Source organism: Enhydra lutris, unplaced genomic scaffold (assembly GCF_002288905.1).
Source record: "Enhydra lutris kenyoni isolate GAN:26980312 unplaced genomic scaffold, ASM228890v2 scaffoldscaffold2, whole genome shotgun sequence".
NCBI lineage: Eukaryota > Metazoa > Chordata > Mammalia > Carnivora > Mustelidae > Enhydra > Enhydra lutris.
The window spans coordinates 58908690-58934171 of NW_019154086.1; the positions used below are offsets into that span (position 1 = coordinate 58908690).

The 25482-nt window shown below is 40.2% G+C and overlaps 1 protein-coding gene across 1 annotated transcript in view; it reads left to right on the plus strand.

Annotated features, from left to right (window-relative positions):
* The first annotated feature begins 24409 nt into the window (after positions 1-24409).
* The window catches only part of LOC111146469 (myosin heavy chain 15), a 155582-nt gene continuing 154509 nt past the window's right edge, over positions 24410-25482 (plus strand). The window contains 1 exon segment of the mRNA XM_022502027.1: positions 24410-24497. Coding sequence (XP_022357735.1) covers positions 24410-24497 — 88 coding nt within the window.

The following is a 25482-nucleotide window of genomic DNA, read 5'->3' on the forward strand; positions in this document are numbered from 1 at the left end:
ACCTCCAGATTTAAAGTGAGGGGGTGGAAAAGAATTTACCATGCTAATGGACATCAGAAAAAAGCAGGAGTGGCAATCCTTATATCAGATCAATTAGATTTTAAGCCAAAGACTATAATAAGAGATGAGGAAGGACACTATATCATACTCAAAGGAACTGTCCAACAAGAAGATCTAACAATTTTAAATATCTATGCCCCTAACATGGGAGCAGCCAACTATATAAACCAATTAATAACAAAATCAAAGAAACACATCGACAATAATACAATAATAGTAGGGGACTTTAACACTCCCCTCACTGAAATGGACTGATCATCCAAGCAAAAGATCAACAAGGAAATCAAGGCCTTAAATGACACACTGGACCAGGTGGACATCACAGATCTATTCAGAACATTTCATCCCAAAGCAACAGAATACACATTCTTCTCTAGTGCACATGGAACATTCTCCAGAATAGATCATATTCTCGGTCCTAAATCAGGTCTCAACCGTTATCAAAAGATTGGAATCATTCCCTGCATATTTTCAGACCACAATGCTCTGAAGCTAGAACTCAATCACAAGAGGAAATTTGGAAAGAACCCAAATACATGGAGACTAAACAGCATCCTTCTAAAGAATGAATGGGTCAACCAGGAAATTAAAGAAGAGTTGAAAAATTCATGGAAACAAATGATAATGAAAACACAATGGTTCAAAATCTGTGGGACACAACAAAGGCAGTCCTGAGAGGAAAATATATAGCGGTACAAGCCTTTCTCAAGAAACAAGAAAGGTCTCAGGTACACAACCTAACCCTACACCTAAAAGAGCTAGAGAAAGAACAAGAAAGAAACCCTAAACCCGGCAGGAGAAGAGAAATCATAAAGATCAGAGCAGAAATCAATGAAATAGAAACCAAAAAAACAATAGAACAAATCAACGAAACTAGGAGCTGGTTCTTTGAAAGAATTAATAAGATTGATAAACCCCTGGCCAGACTTATCAAAAAGAAAAGAGAAAGGACCCAAATAAATAAAATCATGAATGAAAGAGGAGAGATCACAACGAACACCAAAGAAATACAGACAATTATAAGAACATACTATGAGCAACTCTACGCCAACAAATTTGACAATCTGGAAGAAATGGATGCATTCCTAGAGACATATAAACTACCACAACTGAACCAGGAAGAAATAGAAAGCCTGAACAGACCCATAACCAGTAAGGAGATTGAAACAGTCATCAAAAATCTCCAAACAAACAAAAGCCCAGGGCCAGATGGCTTCCCGGGGGAATTCTACCAAACATTTAAAGAAGAACTAATTCCTATTCTCCTGAAACTGTTCCAAAAAATAGAAATGGAAGGAAAACTTCCAAACTCATTTTATGAGGCCAGCATCACCTTGATCCCAAAACCAGACAAGGATCCCATCAAAAAAGAGAACTACAGACCAATATCCTTGATGAACACAGATGCAAAAATTCTCGCCAAAATACTAGCCAATAGGATTCAACAGTACATTAAAAGGATTATTCACTAGGACCAAGTGGGATTTATTCCAGGGCTGCAAGGTTGGTTCAACATCCGCAAATCAATCAATGTGATACAACACATTAATAAAAGAAAGAACAAGAACCATATGATACTCTCCATAGATGCTGAAAAAGCATTTGACAAAGTACAGCATCCCTTCCTGATCAAAACTCTTCAAAGTGTAGGGATAGAGGGCACATACCTCAATATTATCAAAGCCATCTATGAAAAACCCACCGCAAATATCATTCTCAATGGAGAAAACCTGAAAGCTTTTCCGCTAAGGTCAGGAACATGGCAGGGATGTCCGTTATCACCGCTGGTATTCAACATAGTACTAGACGTCCTAGCCTCAGCAATCAGACAACAAAAGGAAATTAAAGGCATCCAAATTGGCAAAGAAGAAGTCAAACTATCACTCTTCGCAGATGATATGATACTATATGTGGAAAACCCGAAAGACTCCACTCCAAAACTGCTAGAACTTGTACAGGAATTCAGTAAAGTGTCAGGATATAAAATCAATGCCCAGAAATCAGTTGCATTTCTCTACACCAACAGTAAGACAGAAGAAAGAGAAATTAAGGAGTCCATCCCATTTACAATTGCACCCAAAACTATAAGATACCTAGGAATAAATATAACCAAAGAGACTAAGAATCTATACACAGAAAACTATAAAGTACTCATGAAAGAAATTGAGGAAGACACAAAGAAATGGAAAAATGTTCCATGCTCCTGGATTGGAAGAATAAATATTGTGAAAATGTCTATGCTACCTAAAGCAATCTACACATTTAATGCAATTCCTATCAAAGTACCATCCATTTTTTTCAAAGAAATGGAACAAATAATCCTAAAATTTATATGGAACCAGAAAAGACCTCGAATAGCCAAAGCAATATTGAAAAAGAAAGCCAAAGTTGGTGGCATCACAATTCCGGACTTCAAGCTCTATTACAAAGCTGTCATCATCAAGACAGCATGGTCCTGGCACAAAAACAGACACATAGATCAATGGAACAGAATAGAGAGCCCAGAAATAGACCCTCAACTCTATGGTCAACTCATCTTCGACAAAGCAGGAAAGAATGTCCAATGGAAAAAAGACAGCCTCTTCAATAAATGGTGTTGGGAAAATTGGACAGCCACATGCAGAAAAATGAAATTGGATCATTTCCTTACACCACACACGAAAATAGACTCAAAATGGATGAAGGATCTCAATGTGAGAAAGGAATCCATCAAAATCCTTGAGGAGAACACAGGCAGCAACCTCTTCGACCTCAGCCGCAGCAACATCTTCCTAGGAACATCGCCAAAGGCAAGGGAAGCAAGGGCAAAAATGAACTATTGGGATTTCATCAAGATCAAAAGCTTTTGCACAGCAAAGGAAACAGTTAACAAAACCAAAAGACAACTGACAGAATGGGAGAAGATATTTGCAAATGACATATCGGATAAAGGACTAGTGTCCAAAATCTATAAAGAACTTAGCAAACTCAACACCCAAAGAACAAATAATCCAATCAAGAAATGGGCAGAGGACATGAACAGACATTTCTGCAAAGAAGACATCCAGATGGCAAACAGACACATGAAAAAGTGCTCCACATCACTCGGCATCAGGGAAATACAAATCAAAACCACAATGAGATACCACCTCACACCAGTCAGAATGGCTAAAATTAGCAAGTCAGGAAATGACAGATGCTGGCGAGGATGCGGAGAAAGGGGAACCCTCCTACACTGTTGGTGGGAATGCAAGCTGGTGCAACCACTCTGGAAAACAGCATGGAGGTTCCTCAAAATGTTGAAAATAGAACTACCCTATGACCCAGCAATTGCACTGCTGGGTATTTACCCTAAAGATACAAACGTAGTGATCCGAAGGGGCACGTGCACCCGAATGTTTATAGCAGCAATGTCTACAATAGCCAAACTATGGAAAGAACCTAGATGTCCATCAACAGACGAGTGGATAAAGAAGATGTGGTATATATACACAATGGAATACTATGCAGCCATCAAAAGAAATGAAATCTTGCCATTTGCGACGACGTGGATGGAACTAGAGGGTATCATGCTTAGCAAAATAAGTCAATCGGAGAAAGACAACTATCATATGATCTCCCTGATATGAGGGAGAGGAGATGCAACACGGGGGGTTAAGGGGGTAGGAGAAGAGTAAATGAAACAAGATGGGATTGGGAGGGAGACAAACCATAAGTGACTCTTAATCTCACAAAACAAACTGAGGGTTAATGGGGGGAGGGGGGTTGGGGGGGTGGGATTATGGACATTGGGGAGGGTATGTGCTATGGTGAGTGCTGTGAAGTGTGTAAACCTGGCAATTCACAGACCTGTACCCCTGGGGATAAAAAGATATTATATGTTTATAAAAAATAAAATGAAAAAAAAATGAAAAAAAAAGGGCAAAAAACCTCCAATACCCAGTAATTCTGGAAAAAATAAAAGTTATGTATAAGGTAAAAAAAAAAAATCACTGGGAAAAAAATAAACATTACAACTGTTACTGTTCTGTTTCAAATAATTCATAATGAGTCTCAACCCAGGGCTGAGAAGTTCTGCTTGAGATCATGAGCTCCCAGAGGGCCGGGACCTGCCTTCTTCTTCAGTGTTCACCTCAGGACTGGCACAGAGCCTGGGGCGCAGCTGCCCCACAGACAGATCATGAGCTACACTAACTGGAAATGAGTAAAAAGATCAGACAGCATTCACCTCACAAGTAGGAGAACAGAGATAGGAAAAGGAAGCAGAACAGGGGAAATACATTTCAGACTTGACAAACTCTGCCATCTTCTGTATAGTGAGGATTGATAGAAGCTCTACATAGATGTATATGCCTCACAGCTACAGAATCAGGTAGCTCTGATTAGTGCTGTTCATAATTTTAAGATGCTTGTTGCTGGCATGAATTGATTAATGAACTGGTGCATGGAGAGTTTGTTTATCGAAGCACTGAAACTGCTGAAGAGTCTAACTTTATTGGCCCATTGCATGCATTTGCATTCAGTTTCAATTATGAGGCAAAAAGTCATGCTGCTGAATGGCAGACCCAGACGTTTTAAGAGAAATTCGAATTGTAAATGACAGCCCTGCACCTCTTCTTTTTTTAAAAAAAATTAATATTAGACATGATCAAAGAATAAAATCAAAAGACACATGGGTGTCCATCATGTGCCCCTAATTCTAATTCCTGACTATTTTTTTAAATAATACAAGTATTTTATTTCAAAATTAGGTACCTGGTTCGCCCAGAAAATCTGCATTATTTCCAATATACCGCAAGCAATGGTGAAATGTTTTGAAATTTATCTCTTAGATTCAAAAGGCAACCCGATAAGAGACCCACATTATAAACCATGGCATCTGCTTTGCTTCCATCTTTACATCTTAAAGATAAAATTTATTACATTCTTTTGCAATGTGCAATCTTATTAAAAAGAGGCTAGACATGACAGCATCTAAACAGAAGTTACTCCTTTGAATCTAAACCACTCATTAAAAAAACACCCAGCAGCATTAACCCTTCTAACTGAAAAATGTGTTTTTTGGGGTTTTTCCCCCAGTGGATTCTTTCTTTGATCTTTTTACCAGTTTCACAAAGGATGTTTCAAAATTGGTGAGAGCATTGGGCCATTGATGAACCTGAGCAATGGATAGGGGGAAAAAGTTCTCTTCTTTATGCAGTGGTGCTGGGTCACTTCCAGTTGATAGCAATTTTCCAAATAAGTAGGCATACTTATGATGATTTTTTAAAGATTTTATTTATCTGAGAGAGAGAGTGAGTGAAGAGAGAGCAAGCACAAGCTGGAGGTGGGGAGAGGCAGAGGGAGAAACAGACTCTCCGCTGAGCAGGGAGCCTGATGTGGGTCTTGATCCCAGAACCTGGGATCATGACCAGAGCAGAAGGCAGACATTCAAGCAACTGAGCCACCTAGGGACCCTGAAAATGATGATTTTTTTGAAACATTAGAAGTAAGTTTATTAATACATTTATTCATTCATCATTTATTTAGAGTAGTATAAAGTCTCCATAAAAGGTATATTTTCTCCCAAATCATTACTTTCACAGTATCTCAGGTGATTATTTTTTTGAAGTTCTCTGTGGTAAGCTTCCAAACTATTGGAACTTCCAAACTTTTGGAACCCCTGAATTTTTAGCTGAGCACAAAGCCACCTGGAATTAAGACTGTTTCATAGTCTTCAGCCATGGAAATGTAAGCATCCTTTTGCAAGTAGGTGTTATTAAGCTCTTGTAGATGTGATAGCAATGGAAATGGTGAACAATTTCTGGGAAATTCTTTAAAGAGCATGGCCCAACTATTTTTCTTCTTTCTTCTGGCTTGGAAATGTATAAAATGGCCAGATCTCTAACAGAATTTTGAATCATGAGTTGATCTGGGGAATGGAAGCCTTGCACAGCAAATACATTGTCAAGAAAGAAGAAAACTGATTTTATATATATCTATATATATATATCTATCCTGGATTAACTCCTTCCAGACTCCATGACAGAAATAAACTTCTATCTTATTTAAGTCATTGTTATTTAGGAGTTTTCTGTTCCTAGCTTGTCTATTTGCAGAGGGCACTTTTGTTATTGTTGTTCCCCTTGGCAACTAATATCAGGACTGCCAAGAAATACTGACTAAATATAGCCATTTGTAATCCTCCAAAGCTAGACCAAAAAAAAAGTTAGTTATAAAAAGAAAAGATAGTTATATCTAACTATATCAAAATATAAGATAAGTGTTATCATAAACAAATTCAGGAAATAAATGGTATGGTAAATTGAATTAATTAAGACCGATGACAGACAAAGGATTAGGATATGAAATGTGCAGAGAATGCTTACAAATTGAAAAAGAAGAGTGGGGTGCCTGGGTGGCTCAGTGGGTTAAAGCCTCTGCCTTCAGCTCAGGTCATGTTCCCAGGGTCCTGGGATCAAGCCCCACATCAGACTCTCTGCTCAGCAGGGAGCCTGCTTCCCCCCCCCCATCTCTGCCTGCCTCTCTGCCTATTTGTGATCTCTATCTGTCAAATAAATAAATTAAATCTTTAAAAAAAAAAAAAAGGAAGAGCAAATACCCCCACAGGAAAATAAGCAAAATAAGTAAGCAGAATAAACAATTCAGACAAGAATCATTCCAAATAATGGATAAGCACTTAAAAAGATGCTCAAATTCTATAATAGAGAAATGAAATGAAAGTTAAAATGTGATATTACTTTATGCTTTTTGGATTGTCAAAAATTAAAAAGAATGACTGCCAATTACTGTCAGTAATCAAAAAAGAATACTTTCATACATGGCTAGCGTAATTAAGTGTTACTGCCTTTTTGGAAAGCAATCTGGCAATATCTATTAAAATTTTGAACGCATTTTTTCTGACTTGACATTCCCACCCTTGGGACACTTTCCCAAAGAAATAAAATGATAAATAATGACACATGCATGACAATGCTGATTACAACATTTTTCATAATGATGAAAAAACTAGAAAATTTGATAGGGGAATTGCTGAATAAATTGTGGTATATCTACATTGTGGAATATCATACAGCCATTAAAGTGTTAAATTAGGGTTCTGGGAGCTGGTTTGGCAGGTTTTCAATGAATATTATTGAGTGACAAAAGCAAGAGATAGAGACTTATATATAATTCACCTCATTTTGTTAAACAACCAACAGCAGTATGTGATGTCTTTGCATATCTACATGAGCAAATAAGCATGGAGGAAAATATCAAAGGGTGAATTCTAAATTGTTAACCTGGCCCATGTGTGGGGTGAGTGAAAGCAAGAGATGTTGTTAGTAGTAAGGTAAGAAAATGTAGGATCTGATATGGCAAGAAGACAAAGGCAAGCCAAAAAAAATATGTCTAGTATGTTTGACTTATTCATATGTAAGATTAATTATATATGTGTGTATATATGTATGTGTGTGCATGTGTGTATGTGTATTATATATATATAGAAAGAGAGAGAGACATACACTGAATTATGACTCTAATTACACCCAGAAATACTGATCAGAATCTTATTTAAAGATAATTTTTATTACAAAAAATGCACAATATTATAGGAAGATTAGAAAATATAGAGATGCAAAATAACTTTTATTTTATTTTATTTTATTTTATTTTCAGCATAACAGTATTCATTGTTTTTGTACCACACCCAGTGCTCCATGTAATCCATGCCCTCTCTAATACCCACCACCTGGTTCCCCCAACCTCCCACCTCCCCACCTCTTCAAACCCTTCAGATTGTTTTTCAGAGTCCATAGTCTCTCATTGTTCACCTCCCCTTCCAATTTCCCCCAACTCCCTTCTCCTAACTCCCCATGTCCTCCATGCTATTTGTTATGCTCCACAAATAAGTGAAACCATATGATAATTGACTCTCTCTGCTTGACTTATTTCACTCAGCATAATCTCTGCCAGTCCCGTCCATGTTGCTACAAAAGTTGGGTATTCATCCTTTCTGATGGAGGCATAATACTCCATAATGTATATGGACCACATCTTCCTTATCCATTCGTCCGTTGAAGGGCATCTTGGTTCTTTCCACAGTTTGGCGACCGTGGCCATTGCTGCTATAAACATTGGGGTACAGATGGCCCTTCTTTTCACTACATCTGTATCTTTGGGGTAAATACCCAGTAGTGCAATGGCAGGGTCATAGGGAAGCTCTATTTTTAATTTCTTGAGGAATCTCCACACTGTTCTCCAAGAGGCTGCACCAACTTGCATTCCCACCAACAGTGTAAGAGGGTTCCCCTTTCTCCACATCCCCTCCAACACATGTTGTTCCCTGTCTTGCTAATTTTGGCCATTCTAACTGGTGTAAGGTGGTATCTCAATGTGATTTTAATTTCAATCTCCCTGATGGCTAGTGATGATGAACATTTTTTCATGTGTCTGATAGCCATTTGTATGTCTTCATTAGAGAAGTGTCTGTTCATATCTTCTGCCCATTTTTTGATATGATTATCTGTTTTGTGTGTGTTGAGTTTGAGGAGTTCTTTATAGATCCTGGATATCAATCTTTTGTCTGTACTGTCATTTGCAAATATCTTCTCCCATTCCGTGGGTTGCCTCTTTGTTTTCTTGACTGTTTCCTTTGCTGTGCAGAAAGTTTTGATTTTGATGAAGTCCCAAAAGTTTATTTTGGCTTTTGTTTCCTTTGCCTTTGGAGACATATCTTGAAAGAAGTTGCTGTGGCTGATATCAAAGAGATTACTGCCTATGTTCTCCTCTAGGATTCTGACAAGGATGCCCACTCTCACCACTCTTGTTCAACATAGTATTAGAAGTCCTAGCAACAGCAATCAGACAACAAAGAGAAATAAAAGGCATCCAAATTGGCAATGAAGAAGTCAAACTCTCTCTCTTCGCAGATGACATGATTCTCTATATGGAAAACCCAAAAGACCACCCCCAAACTATTAGAACTCATACAGCAATTCAGTAACGTGGCATGATACAAAGTCAATGTACAGAAATCAGTGGCTTTCTTATACACTAACAATGAAAATACAGAAAGGGAAATTAGAGAATCGATTCCATTTGCTATAGCACCAAGAACCATGAGATACCTGGGAATAAACCTAACCAAAGAGGTAAAGGATCTGTACTCGAGGAACTACAGAACACTCATGAAAGAAATTGAAGAAGACACAAAAAGATGGAAGACCATTCCATGCTCTTGGATCGGAAGAATAAACATTGTTAAAATGTCTATACTGCCTAGAGCAATCTATACTTTTAATGCCATTCCAATCAAAATTCCATCGGTATTCTTCAAAGAGCTGGAGCAAATAATCCAAAAATTTGTATGGAACCAGAAGAGACCCCGAATCGCTAAGGAAATGTTGAAAAACAAAAATAAAACTGGGGGCATCACGTTACCTGATTTCAAGCTTTACTACAAAGCTGTGATCACCAAGACAGCATGGTACTGGCATAAAAACAGACACATAGGCCAGTGGAACAGAGTAGAGAGCCCAGATATGGACCCTCAACTCTATGGTCAGTTAATCTTCGACAAAACAGGAAAAAATATACAGTGGAAAAAAGACAGTCTCTTCAATAAATGGTGCTGGGAAAACTGGACAGCTATATGTAGAAGAATGAAACTCGACCATTCTCTTACACCGTGCACAAAGATAAACTCAAAATGGATAAAAGACCTCAATGTGAGGCAAAATAACTTTTTGAAGAACCCATAATCCCTCTACCCAGAGAAAAGAACTTTAGGACTATTTTTAAATGCATGTAATTTTTAAATGTACTGTAATAACTGTTTTATAATTCATTCTCATTTAAATACCACAAACTTCTTTAATAATTAAATCTCCTCCTCATAAGTTTACGATCTGATTTTCTAACAAACATGAAACCATCCCAATACATGCACACATCAAGTCCTTTCACATACGTGCTGATCCTCAAACCACACATGGACTTGGGAAGGGAAGAAGCCACACAGCGTGGAAGAGAGGATTTGAGTGATTCGTTTTTCCCTTCTTTTACATCTGCAGTAAAGCCACATGGAAAACCTCCTCTCTCCCTCCCTCCACAAGCCAACATACTCTAACATCTTTCATAATACTGAACCTTCTATCTAGGTTAAGAACAGAAGAGAATAACTTGTAAACTGTGGTTCAGAGCAACATCGTGTGACTTTTCTAGCCCTCCGTAGCATTTGTGTGATCAATGCTGCAAAACATTTTGTCTTTAGCAATTATTATAGTAAGATTTGAGATGTGGGGAATGCCTAGGTGGCTCATTCAGTTAAGTGTCTGCCTTCAGCTCAGGTCATGATCCCAGGATTCTGGGATGGAGCCCCACACCAGGTTCCTAGCTCCGTGGGGAGCATGCTTCTCTCCCTATTTGTTCTGCTGGCCGTTCCCCCTGCTTGTGCTCTCTCTCTCTCTCTCTAACAAATAAAGAAATCTTAAAAACAACAACAAAAAGATTTGAGATTTGACTTTTGGTTCTGCATATTAGAGTACTCAGTCCACTACACTTTCAGTAGAACTTATGATCATCAATATATAACAGATCTTCAAAGGGGTTTCCCTGTTGGGAATAGTTACTTTAATTTTATTGTCCAGGCAATTGTCTAAGCGATTTGATCATTTGCATATAAAAGTTGTTGACAGGGGTGCCTGGGTGGCTCAGTGGGTTAAAGCCTCTGCCTTCAGCTCAGGTCATGATCCCAGGGTCCTGGGATCGAGCCCCGCATCAGGCTCTCTGCTCGGCAGGGAGTCTGCTTCCTCCTCTCTCTCTGCCTGCCTCTCTGCCTCCTTGTGATCTCTGTTTTTCAAATAAATAGATAAAATCTTTAAAAAAAAATTGTTGTTGACAGAATTTAGCTCTCCCCTGTTTTATTTTTTTAAGACATGACTTACCTTACATTAAGGCCCTCGTTTTGATCCCATTCTCTATTCAACCCAGAGAACAAACAACACTGCCACACACTCCTGAGATTATAATAATGATCTCATAGGCCAAATTTGAATCTCCAGGGCTGCCATGCCTATCTACCTGATAGATTTGAGAACTGTTAAATGCCAACCAAGCCACATAAGCAACTCCCTGATTCTGACCTTTCTTGGAATTTTTTTTTTAACAGAACCAAAACATGACCCTACTCCCCCATATACATCTTGCTCTAAACCACATGCCCTAAGAATCTCCTGGAACATGCCTCTCTCTTGAGCATTCAAAATGGAAACAGGTTTATTACTTTTAACAGCTGTCTCTTATTTATTCCAAATTAGACCCCTCTGAAAATCCAATCTGGTTAGTTTCCTCTGTGTTTGGACATTCTGAATCCTCAGAGCACCTTGAAATGCAAGTTAAATTGTTTTGTCTGCTTTATCTAGATTGATTCTTTTTTAAAAGTCCAAACACAACAACATACCCTTTTTCTCAAGCCCTAAGCTCACATGAAAAATGGATTTCAGTCTCCCAAAGGCCAAATGGATGGCTTTAATGTCCATTTCCTACAAACTGAAAGCCAGCCAGGGTGATATTTCTCTTGCTTCGTTTCATATTGCCTGGGATTCTGTGAGATTACTGCTGACTGTCCATTTACCCACTCTAATTAAATGGCATTCCTGTAAGAAGCAACAAGGATCATCTCAATTAGGCTGCCATATTGGCTCATTTTAGCATAACTGATTAGTTATAATTATGCAGTACTTACTTCAGTATTTATTACTAGCCCACTTCTGCCCACAACGCTGCTATACTAACCTTCAGTATGGGTGTCTTTCGACTCTCTTCTCTTTTTCCCCAGTGGGAAATGATGAACTAATTGGTTTGGGGGAAGAGTTATGCAGAGCTGGCCCATCAGTACTGAGAACTGATGGCATGAGCTGTTTCCTATAACCCGAAAGGAGTTCTACTTTTTTATATCACTTCCCAAGTTATTTTAAACGTAGTTCAGAAAGTCCCTTGCTCCAGGGAGACATTTTCAGGTTTTGCAAAAGGCTTTCAAGTTCTGGAAAAGTGATTCAAAGCCAAAGGCATTGTCTGGCTGTTTCCCCTTTTATAGCAGTGGGTTAGCTGTTTGCTTCACCTGGAGACTGCCGCAAAAGAACATTTCCTGGCTGTTGGAAGAAGCAAATAGTAATGTATTTCCTTGCATAGAAAGGAAATTTTTTTAAATTACACTTTTTGAGGGAAGGTGTTAAAGAACATTACCCAAATTATGAGCTAATAATCATATATTGTAATGGTTACAAGAATAGGTTCTGAAGCCCAAAATTTTAGGCTCAACTCTTGTCTCCAAAAATTACTAGCTTATCATCTCTGCCTCTATTTATTTCCTCATTTGTAAAATGGGAATAATAAAACTCCCACCATATAGGGTTATTATGAGGCTTAAATGAATTCACATATGTAAAGTGCTTAGAACAGTGCTTAGAACATAGTAAATCATTTTAGTAGTCTTAGAATGGCCTAAATAAACAGTAGACAGCTATTATTAACTGTTTCCTTTGCACTGTGTGAAATGTTGAGACCCTTAACTTAATTCTTCAAAAAGGCCAAGACTTAGAGCCCAAGATTCCAAAATTGAGGCTGCCAGAGGGTGTTGCTGCTTCTCTTAATTAATCGTGTCTAATCTTATTATGCAGCAACCTTTTAGAGAATGAGTCAAATTAGTCTGTGGAGTTTGCTTATAGAAATGGAATCGTTTTCTGGCCTCTTACACCCCTGCCTCAGAGACAATTTGGGTGTCAAACCCAGATCCATGAGTTCCACTTCTCAAAAACCAGCAGACAAATTTAGAAATAATGGCAAAATTAACTGAGGTTGTCACTGTTGACCTTGACAAAAGTGTATAAAGTTTTGTTCAGCACTGGTTGGCTCATTTCTTTGTCTCTTTCCAAGGTAGGTTTTTCTCTGTCCCTTTTCCACCAATACCCTGAATGACAGGTACAAAAGACAATTGGCTATTTGTACTGATATTTTTCCCTCCGGGGTTATCCATTAGATGAAATGAAATAGTTTAAGAAAAAAAGAATGCCTTCATAGAATGGAATCATTCTGAGGTAAGAATTTTAATCACTATTTATTTTATTTTCATTATAGTCTCTTGAGGAATGTATGTCCATTACTGTACTTACCATATTAAAATGATTTGTTGATGAGTCGTGTCTCCTACTAGTGTTAAATCTTGAGAGCATAAGCTGGGATCTCAAGTATTTTGGCAATTTTTGGGTCTTATTGGGTATTCAAAATTATTTGTTGAAATTAATTGAACTAGACTATATAATATTCCAATTTTATTTTAAGTAAGTATGACTTTGAATATCATGTGAAGATTTTGATTATAATAGTACTAACTTAAAACTCATAATTATCCTGAGTTAAGGTCATATCAACCAGAAGAAATACAAAAACAATTAGTATAATACAAATAATACCTTGGATTTATATTTTACATCACCTTTCAGAATCACTAAATATATTTAATGCATATCATTTGTGCTGAATAATAGCATTAGCAATTCTAAACTAGATGTTAATCTATTGTGCAGATCATGGGTCACTGATCCTAAGGAATATTTTACTAGATGATACAATGTTCAATTTTATCGATTGTTTACTCTCTGCCTATGGTGTTTATCAGTATTTTATGGGAGAGTATCTTTGCCTTCAACCCCGAAACACAAAGATACAACCCCAAATCTGAACTTTCTTTTTTTTTTTTTCATAGATCTATCATGAGTATTTTGTTCCTAAACTCTGCTCAAAACTGTTCGTACTTTCAGCCTGGATCTACTGGTAAACTTGCCAGTCCTTATTTCGCTGGTCCTTTTTATGCTCACCTATCAGTTATGGAGCATTGAGATAGCTGGTATTAGAGAACTTTCAGTTCTAAAATTTCAAGGATTAAAAAACCTTGGGATAATATAATTCAAATTTCTTAACCAATACAGTTAACACTTGAACAACATGGGGGCTAGGGGGACTGACATCTCCCCAACAAAAAATCCACATATAACTTTCGACTCCCCCAAAACTTAACTATTAATAACTTACTTTGACTGGAAGCATTACAGATAACATAAATCAGTCAATTAACACATATTTTGTATGTTATGTGCATTATATACTGTATTCTTACAATAAGGTAATCTAGAGAAAAGGAAACATTAAGAAAATCGTAAGGAAGAAAAAATACATTTACAGTACTGTTCTGTATCTATTAGGGAAAAATTGCAAGCATAAGTGGGCCCACACAGTTCAAACCCATGTTGTTCAAGAGTCAACTGTACTTTCATTTCACATTCCATGTAGAGAATGAGGTGATGATACTTTCTTAACCAAGGACATGTCAGGTGTAAAGACATGTTACCTCTTGGTCCGATGCCTTTTTCTAACCAAGGACAAGATCCCTTCTAAGCGGGAGCTTAGCCAGGAGTTGGTACAGCGTCAAACTTAGAAGCATGAATTCAGGAATCAGACTGATGGGTTTAATTTGTTTGTTAGTTCTTTCCTTAAGTGTTCCATGATACAAGTGAGTGCATCTAAGACGCAGCCTAGACTAGAAAACTTCCCATAAAATGTTGCTTAATGGGGACCCAAAGGATGATTAGGAACCTACCAAAGGGAAGGGGGCAGGGCTGAATGTTCCAGGCAGAGGAGGTCACATCATGTGTGAACATCCAGAGGTCCGAGAGTGCTCTTGGCATTTACTGGTAATGCACCAGCCAGGCCATCTCCATGATGGAGATGGGGTGGGGACACAGGGCAGGCCAAAGGATGAATAGCTCTGCACGCTCTGTTACCGTGTTGGACTTTATCTTACATAAAAACATAGGTTTTATTTTATTTTTTTAATGATTTCATTTATTTATTTATTTGAGAGAGAGCCCAAGTGGGAGGGTGGAGCCTGGGGGGGGAGGGCAGAGGAAGAGGGAGAAGCAGACTCCTCGCTGAGCAGGGAGCCCAAAGTGGGGCTCAATCCCAAGACTCCAGGATCATGAGCTGAGCCAAAGGCAGACGCTTAATGGACTGAGGCACCCAGGTGCCCCAAAACATGGGTTTTGAATAAGCTAGTGATAAGATTGTGCACCTGTATTAAAGTTAAATTAAAGGAGTAAATTAAGAGAGTAAATCAATAAGCTAGGAGAGAAATGGTGGTGCCCTTGGTCAGGGTGCTGGAATAGAAAGATGTAGATAGTTCTGAATGACATTTAGACAAGAAGTCAGCAGAACTTGTCAGATGATTGAATGTGAATGTGAAGGATGACTTTCATGTATCAGGATTCCATACCACAGACATCACTAGCTACCTCTCCAAGTCTTGATGTCTTTATATAATGTGGGTTATTATATATGTCCTTCATAGAGCTGTTGTGAGGATAAGAGAGTTACCCTCAGGGGCACCTGGGTGGCTCAGTGGGTTAACCCTCTGCCTTCGGCTCAGGTCATGATCTCAGGGTCCTGGGATCAAGCCCTGCATCTGACTCTCTGCTCAGCAGGGAGTCTGCTTCCCCCTCTCTCTCTGCCTGCCTCTCTGTCTGCTTGTGATCTCTGTCTGTCAAATAAATAAATAAAATCTTTAAAAAAAATAAAATAAAATACTAAGGAACGGGCGCCTGGGTGGCTCAGTGGGTTAAAGCCTCTGCCTTTGGCTCAGGTCATGATCTAGGGTCCTGGGATCAAGCCCCGCATTTGGCTCTCTGCTAAGCGGGGAGCTTGCTTCCCCTCTCTCTCTGCCTGCCTCTCTGCCTGCTTGTGATCTCTCTTTCTCTCTGTCAAATAAATAAATAAAATCTTTAAAAAAAAAGTTACTCTCAAAAATGGTATCTATTATTTGCTCTTATAAGATAGTGTTGGTGCTGAGTCTACAGGTAGAATTTCAGGGACATTTAAGGTTCTCTCCTTTGAGTTACAAACTGTTATCTTTAAAATAAAGTTATAAATGAGAGGGTCACGTCTCCATGACCTGTCCTGTGCATAGCTCTATCTCAGCATTTCTCATTTTGAACTGTAAGAGCTTACACATATCTAGGTGACTCAGCCCTCCCTGGAGTGGGAACTTCTTGAGGTCTTATTGCTCCTTTAACCCGTGGAGCTTAGAAGGGCATATCTGAAAAGGGGTGCTTGACAGATTTTAATCAGAATTTTTTTCCTCTGGATGAATAGCAAATCGTTGAGTACAGAGAATTGGAGTTTGGATCCAAGATTGGGAGAAGAGAAGGAGCGGGATGAGATAGGCATGGGCAGGATGGAAGGAAAGCTGGGAGAGGAGAACCCACGGAAGGAGGGAGCTGAAGAGACATGTCACTGATACCTGCTATGTGATTAGGGATAGGCCTTTGATTAATTAATGAACACAGGAAAAGAGAAAAAAGAGGAGAGTATCCTAGAACCAGGGATTAGCATTAGGGACTGAAAAGTACCTTTAAGGTTTGTCTATAAGAGATCGTTAAAGAGAACAGTTTCTGTGGAGTGATGGGAAGGAGAGCTGAATGGCAGTGGGCTGTGGGGAGACCAGGAGGAGGGGAACAGAATCCAGGAGTGTGAGCTGGATTGCCCAGATATCTGTAGTCACGATCATCAACACCCTTTGAAATGAGTGCCTCAAATAATCAATAATTTGTGCGACACTCTTGATTTGTAATTCAATTCAACATTTTAACATCTTTCTTTCAAGGAGATAAACCTGCCTAAAGCCCCTGTTTTATAGAAAGCTACATCGCATATAAATAAATAAAATGCAAGTACTATAGCTGGTTAAGGGACGGTAGATTTATGCATAAAAACTAAGCAATTAGCAATTTTCTACTGAGTTACCCTTGCTGAGTTGAGGCACATAACACACTATCCCAGCAGCAAGAATGTTAGGGAGTCATCGGTATCATTTGTCTACCCAGTAGTGCCCCTAATTAAGAGCATCTTACAGCATTTCCCCAGATTTGTGGTGTTCACGGGGCCTTGTAGCTAAATGTATTTCACTTACAGCTTTGAGACACATGTTCCAGCTTGTTGGGAATCATTTAAGGGCTTGATAATTCTTCCTTCCTCTGTTGACATCTGGATAAATCCATTCTCATTTTCAGGCACTTCGTCTCCAATTTTAATAATGGAAGAGGCTTTGTCAAGAGAGACTTCGTGTTTGTTTACTTACAGCCATATTCATATTTCTTCTTATTACTTGCATTATGGTTTCCCAGCAGTGGAAGCCTTCAAAAGTAAACATGCATAATAACCTCACTTGATGAAGAATTCAAGTGAATCTAATCAATTACGATGACACCAACTTGAGAAACTGTTGGGGTTGCTAACGTGAGAATGATTTGACTCTTTTCATAATGCAATTAATAAGCATTAATTGAGTTTCTGGTTATACTTCAGGCACTAAAATGCCAAGATGGTATGGATTTCAAAGGAGAGGCTCTGCGTTCCCTCCCCACAGAAATGTATTGTCTAGCCCTGACTGAAAGAGAGAAGATTGTCAATAATAGACTCACCATGGCCAGCAGGGAGAGGACTGGGGTCAGTGTGATCTTCCAGGACAGAATACTGCTTAAATGAATGATACTGTTGTCTCACCTCCATCTACCCAGCCAAAGCTGCCACGTTTTGATTTGGCCTCTCTACTTCCCTGTCAAACTGTCCTCTATCATGGTTTTGCACATCTCAAATCCACTAAGCAATTCAGAAAACAAAGCTGTCCTCCTGCATCTTGAGCACAGTGTGTAAAGACCACACAAATGTTGTTGAATAGTAATAAAAGTAGTTAACATGTATTGAAGTCTTAGTATGCACAGCACTGTGCTGCCTTTCATTTATATACAATGTTCACATTGCCTTAGGAGAGGAGGCAAAAACCTGTATGAAGACAAAGAATCAGACGTAATGTCTTAAAGATATTTTGATCGGAAAAACAGAAATTCAAGATAATTTAAAGTTGGGGAGGGGAGAAGTGGGAATTTATTAGCGGGTTATTGAAAGTCTGTGAAAACCAAAGGCAGGAATTGAATCTAGATCTCCAGAGGTACTGCTAACTGGAAAGCGATTTGGAACACAAGCAAGCAATCTCTCTTCCTTCCTTCCCTTATCGCTGCTTCTCTGTATTCTTGTGATTCCCTCTCTATTGATGTTTCTGCTGATTAGCATGCTTATGGCACCACGTGACCACACCACAGTGCCAACCTCAATCCCCGGGTTCCTATCTCTCCATTCAAGCCAAAAACAGACTGAGAGTGTCACCTTGGTCCCATATCTGTATTCCAGATAGGAAAGACACCCTAATTGTCCCTGATTGGATCAGGTGCTCACGCTTGGTCTAATCAGTGGGCCAGGATGCCAGTGTCACCTTAGAAACATGGAAGCTTGCGGTTCGTGCCTGTTAGATGAAGGCAGGCACTTCTCAGAGCAGAGTGTGGGCTCAGCAGACACTCCAAACTGTCTGCTAAAAGGGGATAAGATTTGATAATTACAGAATCAACAGAACTTGGTGATCAATTGAATGTGTGCATGAGAGAAAAGGAGAAATGGGAGATGACTCCTAGGGTTCTACATTGGTGGACAACAAGGGTTCAAGATGGTAACCCTTCCATCGGGAACCCCCGAAGCAGAGGACGATGAGGGAGTGAAGGAGTCTCTAGAAGAACGGTGTGAGGAAAAGGTCTCTCATGTTCAGAATAACATAACCCGTCAGGGGTTTTAGCTGAGTGGTGAGCTGGGACTCATGGCTCTATAAGCTCCCTTCTTCTCCTGGATGTCACAGTCCCCCTGGGCTCCTACATTCTGACCTCTGTACCGGACTAGCATCACCCACCCTTGGGTGCAAAGACTTTTCTCTACAAATTGCTTGAAGTGTAGCCATAAGTAAGATAGAAGAAAACCGGAGCGCCTGGGTAGCTCAGTGGGTTAAATCCTCTGCCTTTGGCTCAGGTCGTGATCCCGGGGTCCTGGGATCGAGCCCCGCATTGGGCACTTCACTCGGCAGGGAGCCTGCTTCCTCCTCTCTCTCTGCCTGCCTCTCTGCCTGCTTGTGGTCTCCGTCTGTCAAATAAATAAATAAAATCTAAAAAAAAAAAAAAAAAAAAAAAGAAAACCTCCTCCTCCTATACCTGACCCAGTCCCAATCAATTATTCTAAGAGGGTAAAGAGTGTGTTTATTCTACCCATCACTGTACCCCCCAAGCCTAACATGGACAATTACAGATGGATTGCAGATGAACACATATTGAACAATTACAGATGAACACATATTGGGTGAGAATAACTAAACATTTCAACAAGCTATTTATAAAATACCTGGGGAGAGAGAGGAATACAGAGAATATAACCAGTATAAAATAGCTAATTTCCAAATAAGAGATTGTATTCTTAAAATAATTAAATGTTCTAAAGTAGAGTGACCAGACACCTGGGTGGTTCAGTGGGTTAAGCCTCTGCCTTCGGCTCAGGTCATGATCTCAGGGTCCTGGGATCGAGCCCCGCATCAGGCTTTCCGCTCAGCAGGGAGCCTGCTTCTCCCTCTCTCTCTGCCTGCCTCTCTGCCTACTTGTGATTTCTTTCTGTCAAATAAATAAATAAAATCTTTTAAAAAAATTAATAAAGTAGGGTGACCAACTTATCCCAGCTTGTCTGGGATTCTTCCAGAATCCCAGTTCGAAGCTGTTTTGAGCACTGAAAAGTCCCAGGTCCTGGGAAATGCTTCAGTCTCTAGCCAACCAGTTGGTCCCCCAGGCAGGTGTCTCACATGAAAGGCAGGCATTAACTTACTTTGCATCAAATAGAAGTTAAATTTTGACTAACATGATCTTTCCAGACTAAGGTGAAAAGCTCTTATCTCAACTTTCCCTTCCATTTAAGACATCCCCACTCCTTGTCTTTGTTAACTGGGTAACTGAGATATATTGAACACTGGAAATTGTACCATAGAATGCAAATATGACAACAGTGTTTTACATGGCATTCAGATTCCAAAAAAATAAATGCCAGAACAGAATAGGAGGAATTATTTGGTTGTGTATGGCAAACTGAATGACAACACACATGAGAATCTAAGGCCTCTCTCTGGATCTAACTTTCTGATAGTAATATTCTCTGAGAACCTTGGGAATAATGGATACAAATCATCAGCGTTGGTAGTTATTGAAAAGGTATACCGTTATTGCCGGTTAGTAAATGTCATTCTAAGTCCTCTGTTTTCTTACAAGGGGGGGTGTCCATATGTCCCTATTTGCTTGGGGCAGTTTTAGATTATATCTGTTGCCCAAGTTTAATTATTAAAATTAATATTTTATTATTACTATCTAGTTATTTATTATTACTAATTATTACTATGTCCTGGTATAAAAAATATACTTATAGGCTTGGGTGATAGATAATATGGTCACCATACTTACGAGCATAGCTATGTGACTCCCAGAGCCCAGTCTTACCAGTACAAATTGACAAACCAAACTCTGGGAGCCCAAGTGTGAAGAATTCACAGCGATGTGCAGACAGCCCTTGTGCCTGACCTCTTCCCCTTCTCTCCAACATCCCATCTTCTCTCTCCTGCTTCCTATAGATATTTACTAGCAGATAAAAATCACAATAAGTCTCAGCATTTTTTGACAAAAATGCGCCTAAATGCGAGTCTCAGATTTAATTTCCTCTCCATATGTAGATTAACTTCTCCTTCTGAAAGAGCTACCTTTAATTCTATGTTTCTCTATCATGATTAAAACACCCTGTTTATTTTGCTAGTAAGGTTAATTTGTTTACTTCTTGTGGGAGTTTGGGCTCTTTCATTCTCTATTTTAAGGTGTTGATATGACTGGACTGTGATAAGTATGTTATTCTACAAAGTTCTGAAGCCATATGAGCAACTTGAAACTGAAGGGACCCAGAGGACAGCTGGGGCATTGAGTTAACAGATGCAGGAGGCCAAGGGGGAAGGACGCTTCTACCTTCCTTTGCTGGGGGGAGGGGGGTCATCTCCTGGACTCACTTTCCTGCCTCCCAACAGTTGCCACGTCCTCTGTACTCTTGGTCCATGAAGTGTCCTCCTCTCTAGAGTGGCTTCTGACATGCTCCATTCCTTGCAGACCTTTAACTATGCTAAGCGGTCCAGACTAGAAAAGAGACTTACACAGCTGTGTGCTCTGTCTTGATGTGATCTTTTTATCCTTGGATGTTATAATAAGAACTACTTTTTAAAAAACTCTGTTATTATGAAAACGCACACACATGCCACAAATTAAAATAGACCAAAAAGCTAGGAAGTGAAAGGTAACTGTCTCCTCACCCACTCAGAGCCTGTTCCTACTCCCAGATAGATACCTGTTCTTTAGGTATCTTTTCAGGAAGTGTACACACACACACAAACACACACACACACACAAACACACACACACACACACACACACACACACACACACACACACACAGTTTATGGAGATCGTCTACATCCAAAATATGCTTCCTGAGCTCTTCTTTCTACTGAGCGCAAGCCACCAGGAAGCCACACGGAGTGAGGGTGGGAAGATTCAGTCCAATTTCCTCACAAATACAGACTCGCAACTTGTCTCCCTGACTACGGCTTCTCCCTGTTCCAACCCACCCTGAATATGCTGCCAGAGACATTTTCCTAAAATACTGCTTCCCTCACGTTCTCGCCCTGTCTGTGATGTTTCCTGTAGTATATTCCTAAATTTCTCTGCCTAGCTTTCTAAGCTGTCCTTTATCTTGCTCCCTTCTACCTATTCCAACGTTGATTATTATCATTACATATCCTGAATTGGAATCCTTACCGGTGGAGAGGTCGGTTTTGTTTTTTTCTCCTGGGACGTGTCACCACCCTCGGTCCCATTTCTGGGCTTTTGCTCATTGCTTCCCTTGCATACTTATCTTCTGTCTACTTCAGGAAATGTCGCCATAGATTAGGATTAGTCCTTGTGTTGTGTTGGGGAGGAAACTGAACCTAGGGTGAGTTAAGTGATTTCTTACAAGTCACGTGCTTGTTTTCTGGCAGAGATAGAACTAACTTGTTAGCCTGGACCACTAGTCTTTGCTGTAAACAACACTCCTTAGATCCTAGAGGTGTTACCCCTGGACACACCCAAACCACCACAAAGAAATGTAGGGGTGCCTGGATGGCTCAGTCAATTGAGCATCTGCTCTTAGCTTGGGTCATGATCTGGGGCTCCCGGGTTGGAGCCCCGCCTCAGGCTCCCTGCTCACTGGGGAGTCTGCTTCACCTTCTCCCTCTGCCACTCCCCCTGCTTGGGCTCACTCTCTATTTCTGAAATAAAAAATACCTTTAAAAAAAAAGAGAGTAACTTAAGGGCAATGAAATCCATTACTTTATTGGGTTTGTTTGTTGCCACCCATATGCGAGGTAGAAAGTGATTAGTTTCTTGGTGCTGATCAGTCCTCAACAGCAGCACCAGAGCTGAGCAACCTTGGTACATCCTTCTCTACCTTCTCATCTGTGAAATGGGGCACATAATTCTTGCCATGCAACCTTGAGCAGAGAGGAAAAAGCCAAAGGTTTTTTGTCCAATTAGAGAGAATGACCTCTTATTTTGGATCACGAGAGCCCAGATTGTATTTCTTCTCCTTGTTGTCAAATGTCAAGTGTGAAGATCAAAGATAAAATAAGTCAAGTGTTTGGTACAGAGTGGAAGACACCATGAATTTAGACCTGATGATTTGCCTGGCTGTCAGCCCCTCCAAGACCCACAGCTGCTTCGCCTGAATTGATGAACTCCTCCATCCATACCTGCTCATTGCCTTCAGCACACAGCCTGCTTCCCACTTCCAACACGTGCTTCCTGCTGCTTCCAGAACATCCCTTGGCCAGTAGTTGTTTTTTTTTTTTTTTTTTTTTTTTCTTTATCCAGTAAATCTTTATTCAGTAAAGAATTACTTTAGGAATGAAGGTGATACAAAATATTTTCAAACAAAAAACGAGAGCAATTGCTACCAGAAGATCTGCATTAAAACAAAGGTTTGTTGTTTGTTTGTTTCAGGCAGAAGAATAAATAAGTTTTTTGTTGTTGTTTTTGTTTTGTTTGGTGTTTTTTGTTTGTTTGTTTTTTTCAGGCAGAAGAAATAGGATTCCAGTCGGAAGATAAGAAATGCAAGAAGAGGGACGCCTGGGTGGCTCAGTTGGTTGGGCGGCTGCCTTCGGCTCAGGTCATGATCCCAGCGTCCTGTCCACTCCCAGACCCCCATCTCTGTGGGATACTTACACTTTCACTTCTGTACTCTCTCATGCTGAACATTAGTCTGAAAGTCTTACCCCCCTTTGTCACCACACTCCAGCCACAGTGGTCACTCTCCCTGGATGCTCCTAGACCCCTGCAAGCCCTTCTTCCACTCCTATCAAGCCGCCTGGAGTTCACAACTGGACGTTTCTCAGTCTGGCCCATTCTACCACCTGCTAAGGTCAGGACTGTGGTTCAGAGTTGCAGCATGACTTTCATGGGCCCGGGCTCTCTTGATTTGTTAGCTTCTTCCTTCACAAATGTATTAAAAACCAGATTTTAGGGGCGCCTGGGTGGCTCAGTGGGTTAAAGCCTCTGCCTTCGGCTCCAGTCATGATCCCAGGGTGCTGGGATCAAACCCCACATTGGGCTCTCTGCTCAGCAGGGAGCCTGCTTCCCCTTCTCTCTCTCTACATGCCTCTCTGCCTACTTGTGATCTCTCTCTCTCTGTCAAATAAATTAATAAAATCTTTAAAAAAAAAACAAAACAAAACAGATTTTACAATGGTGTTGGCATCAAGACTAATTAACATTACCCAGGATGGATTCATTATTATATATCACTAATATCATACTCATGTTTTATTCTGATTTTATTTTTTTAAAGATTTTATTCATTTATTTGACAGAGAGATCACAAGTAGGCAGAGAGGCAGGCAGAGAGAATGGGGGAAGCAGGCTCCCTGCTGAGCAGAGAGCCTGATATGGGGCTTGATCCCAAGATTCTGAGACCATGACCTGAGCCGAAGGCAGAGGCTTAACCCACTGAGCCACCCAGGTGCTCCTTTATTCTGATTTTAAACAAAATTATTATTAAACTATTTTTGTGGGCCCCTGAAAGCATCAGCAATGTTAGTGCCTTCTGTGCCTAGCAGATGCAGTAAGATGGTCTTGAGTCCAACTTGGTCATATGCTTGAGACATGTTGAGAGAGAAGACGGGTGGAGGCAGTTAAAAATTTAACCCTTTTGGGTCTGTGTCTAGTGAATAGCGTCGTGGATTAGTGTCTGATGCCCCCATATCCAATGGTTCCTTCCCACACCTGTCTTCTACAGAGTGTATCCTTGTGGCTCACTTTCAGGGCTAAGCCTGTTCTGGTGGATCACTCGAAGAAGGATGGATCTGTCAGAGCTCGGAGAGGCTGCAGCCTTCCTCAGAAGAAGCCAGGCAGAGCTGCTTCTGCTACAGGCCGGGGCCTTTGATGGTAAGACTTGGGGTGGATGGTAGCTTCCCTCCATTTTACCACTTCTGGGTGGTGGCTGAGATTTTTGATTGGTTGAGAAGAGCCTTCCATCCTGGAACCTAGCTTACTTGTTGGGATGCATTCACCTGTATGAACCTTAGAAGAAACAACTGAGAAACCACGTGGCCTGGTGGGGATGAGTCTGCAAGAAAGAGGAGGGCAGCTGGGGGCAGACCTGGGCCAAGCCCTGCTTACTTGTTTTCTCTTGGAGGAAGCATGGTGCCAGCATAGATACCCCTGGGAGTGGCCCAGAAAAAGCCTTGCTCTGAAACCACTTAGTGTGGGTGAATTCTATAGCACAGACAGGGGCCTGGGGCTTTGACTGTAGGTGGGGTTGGTCCACTCTAAGGAAGAAGAAAGGAAAAGCCTTGGGAAAGACAGGAGAAATAGAAGTCATCTCTGGCCCTCTTCAGACTGTTCTAATGATGGAACTTTGCCCTCTGACTGTCTTCCAGGTCAGCAAGGCTGCACAGCCAACACGCAGCAAGAGATCATTAGGAGACTTGCTCACCCTGATGAACAGTCTCCTGGTAGTTAAAGGCAAGGACAAAGGTTAATGAGGATTTACCCTCAAGAGGAAGGCTGAGTTCTACATTAAAGTCTCTAAATAAAGGCTACACTTCCCCCTCCTTCTCTACGTGGCTGGGCGGCATGGGCATCTGAATTTCAGCTACTTGGAGATGGACAGTGTGATCTGGCCTCAAGCCACCCACATATCTTGATCCCCAAATTATTCAACAGTGCAACATAAATACTGACTTAGTGTTGTTCTAGTACTCAGAATTAGTCAACATGAGACCTCAATACGACCAATTAACAATTCAAGCCGGTTATGTAGGACATTATATTTCCATCATAGTCTAGTCCTGGATCCGTTCCCAGTTTCCAGTCATTGGATTTCATTACTATGACTGGATTTTAGAGTAGCTAATTATAATCCATCAAA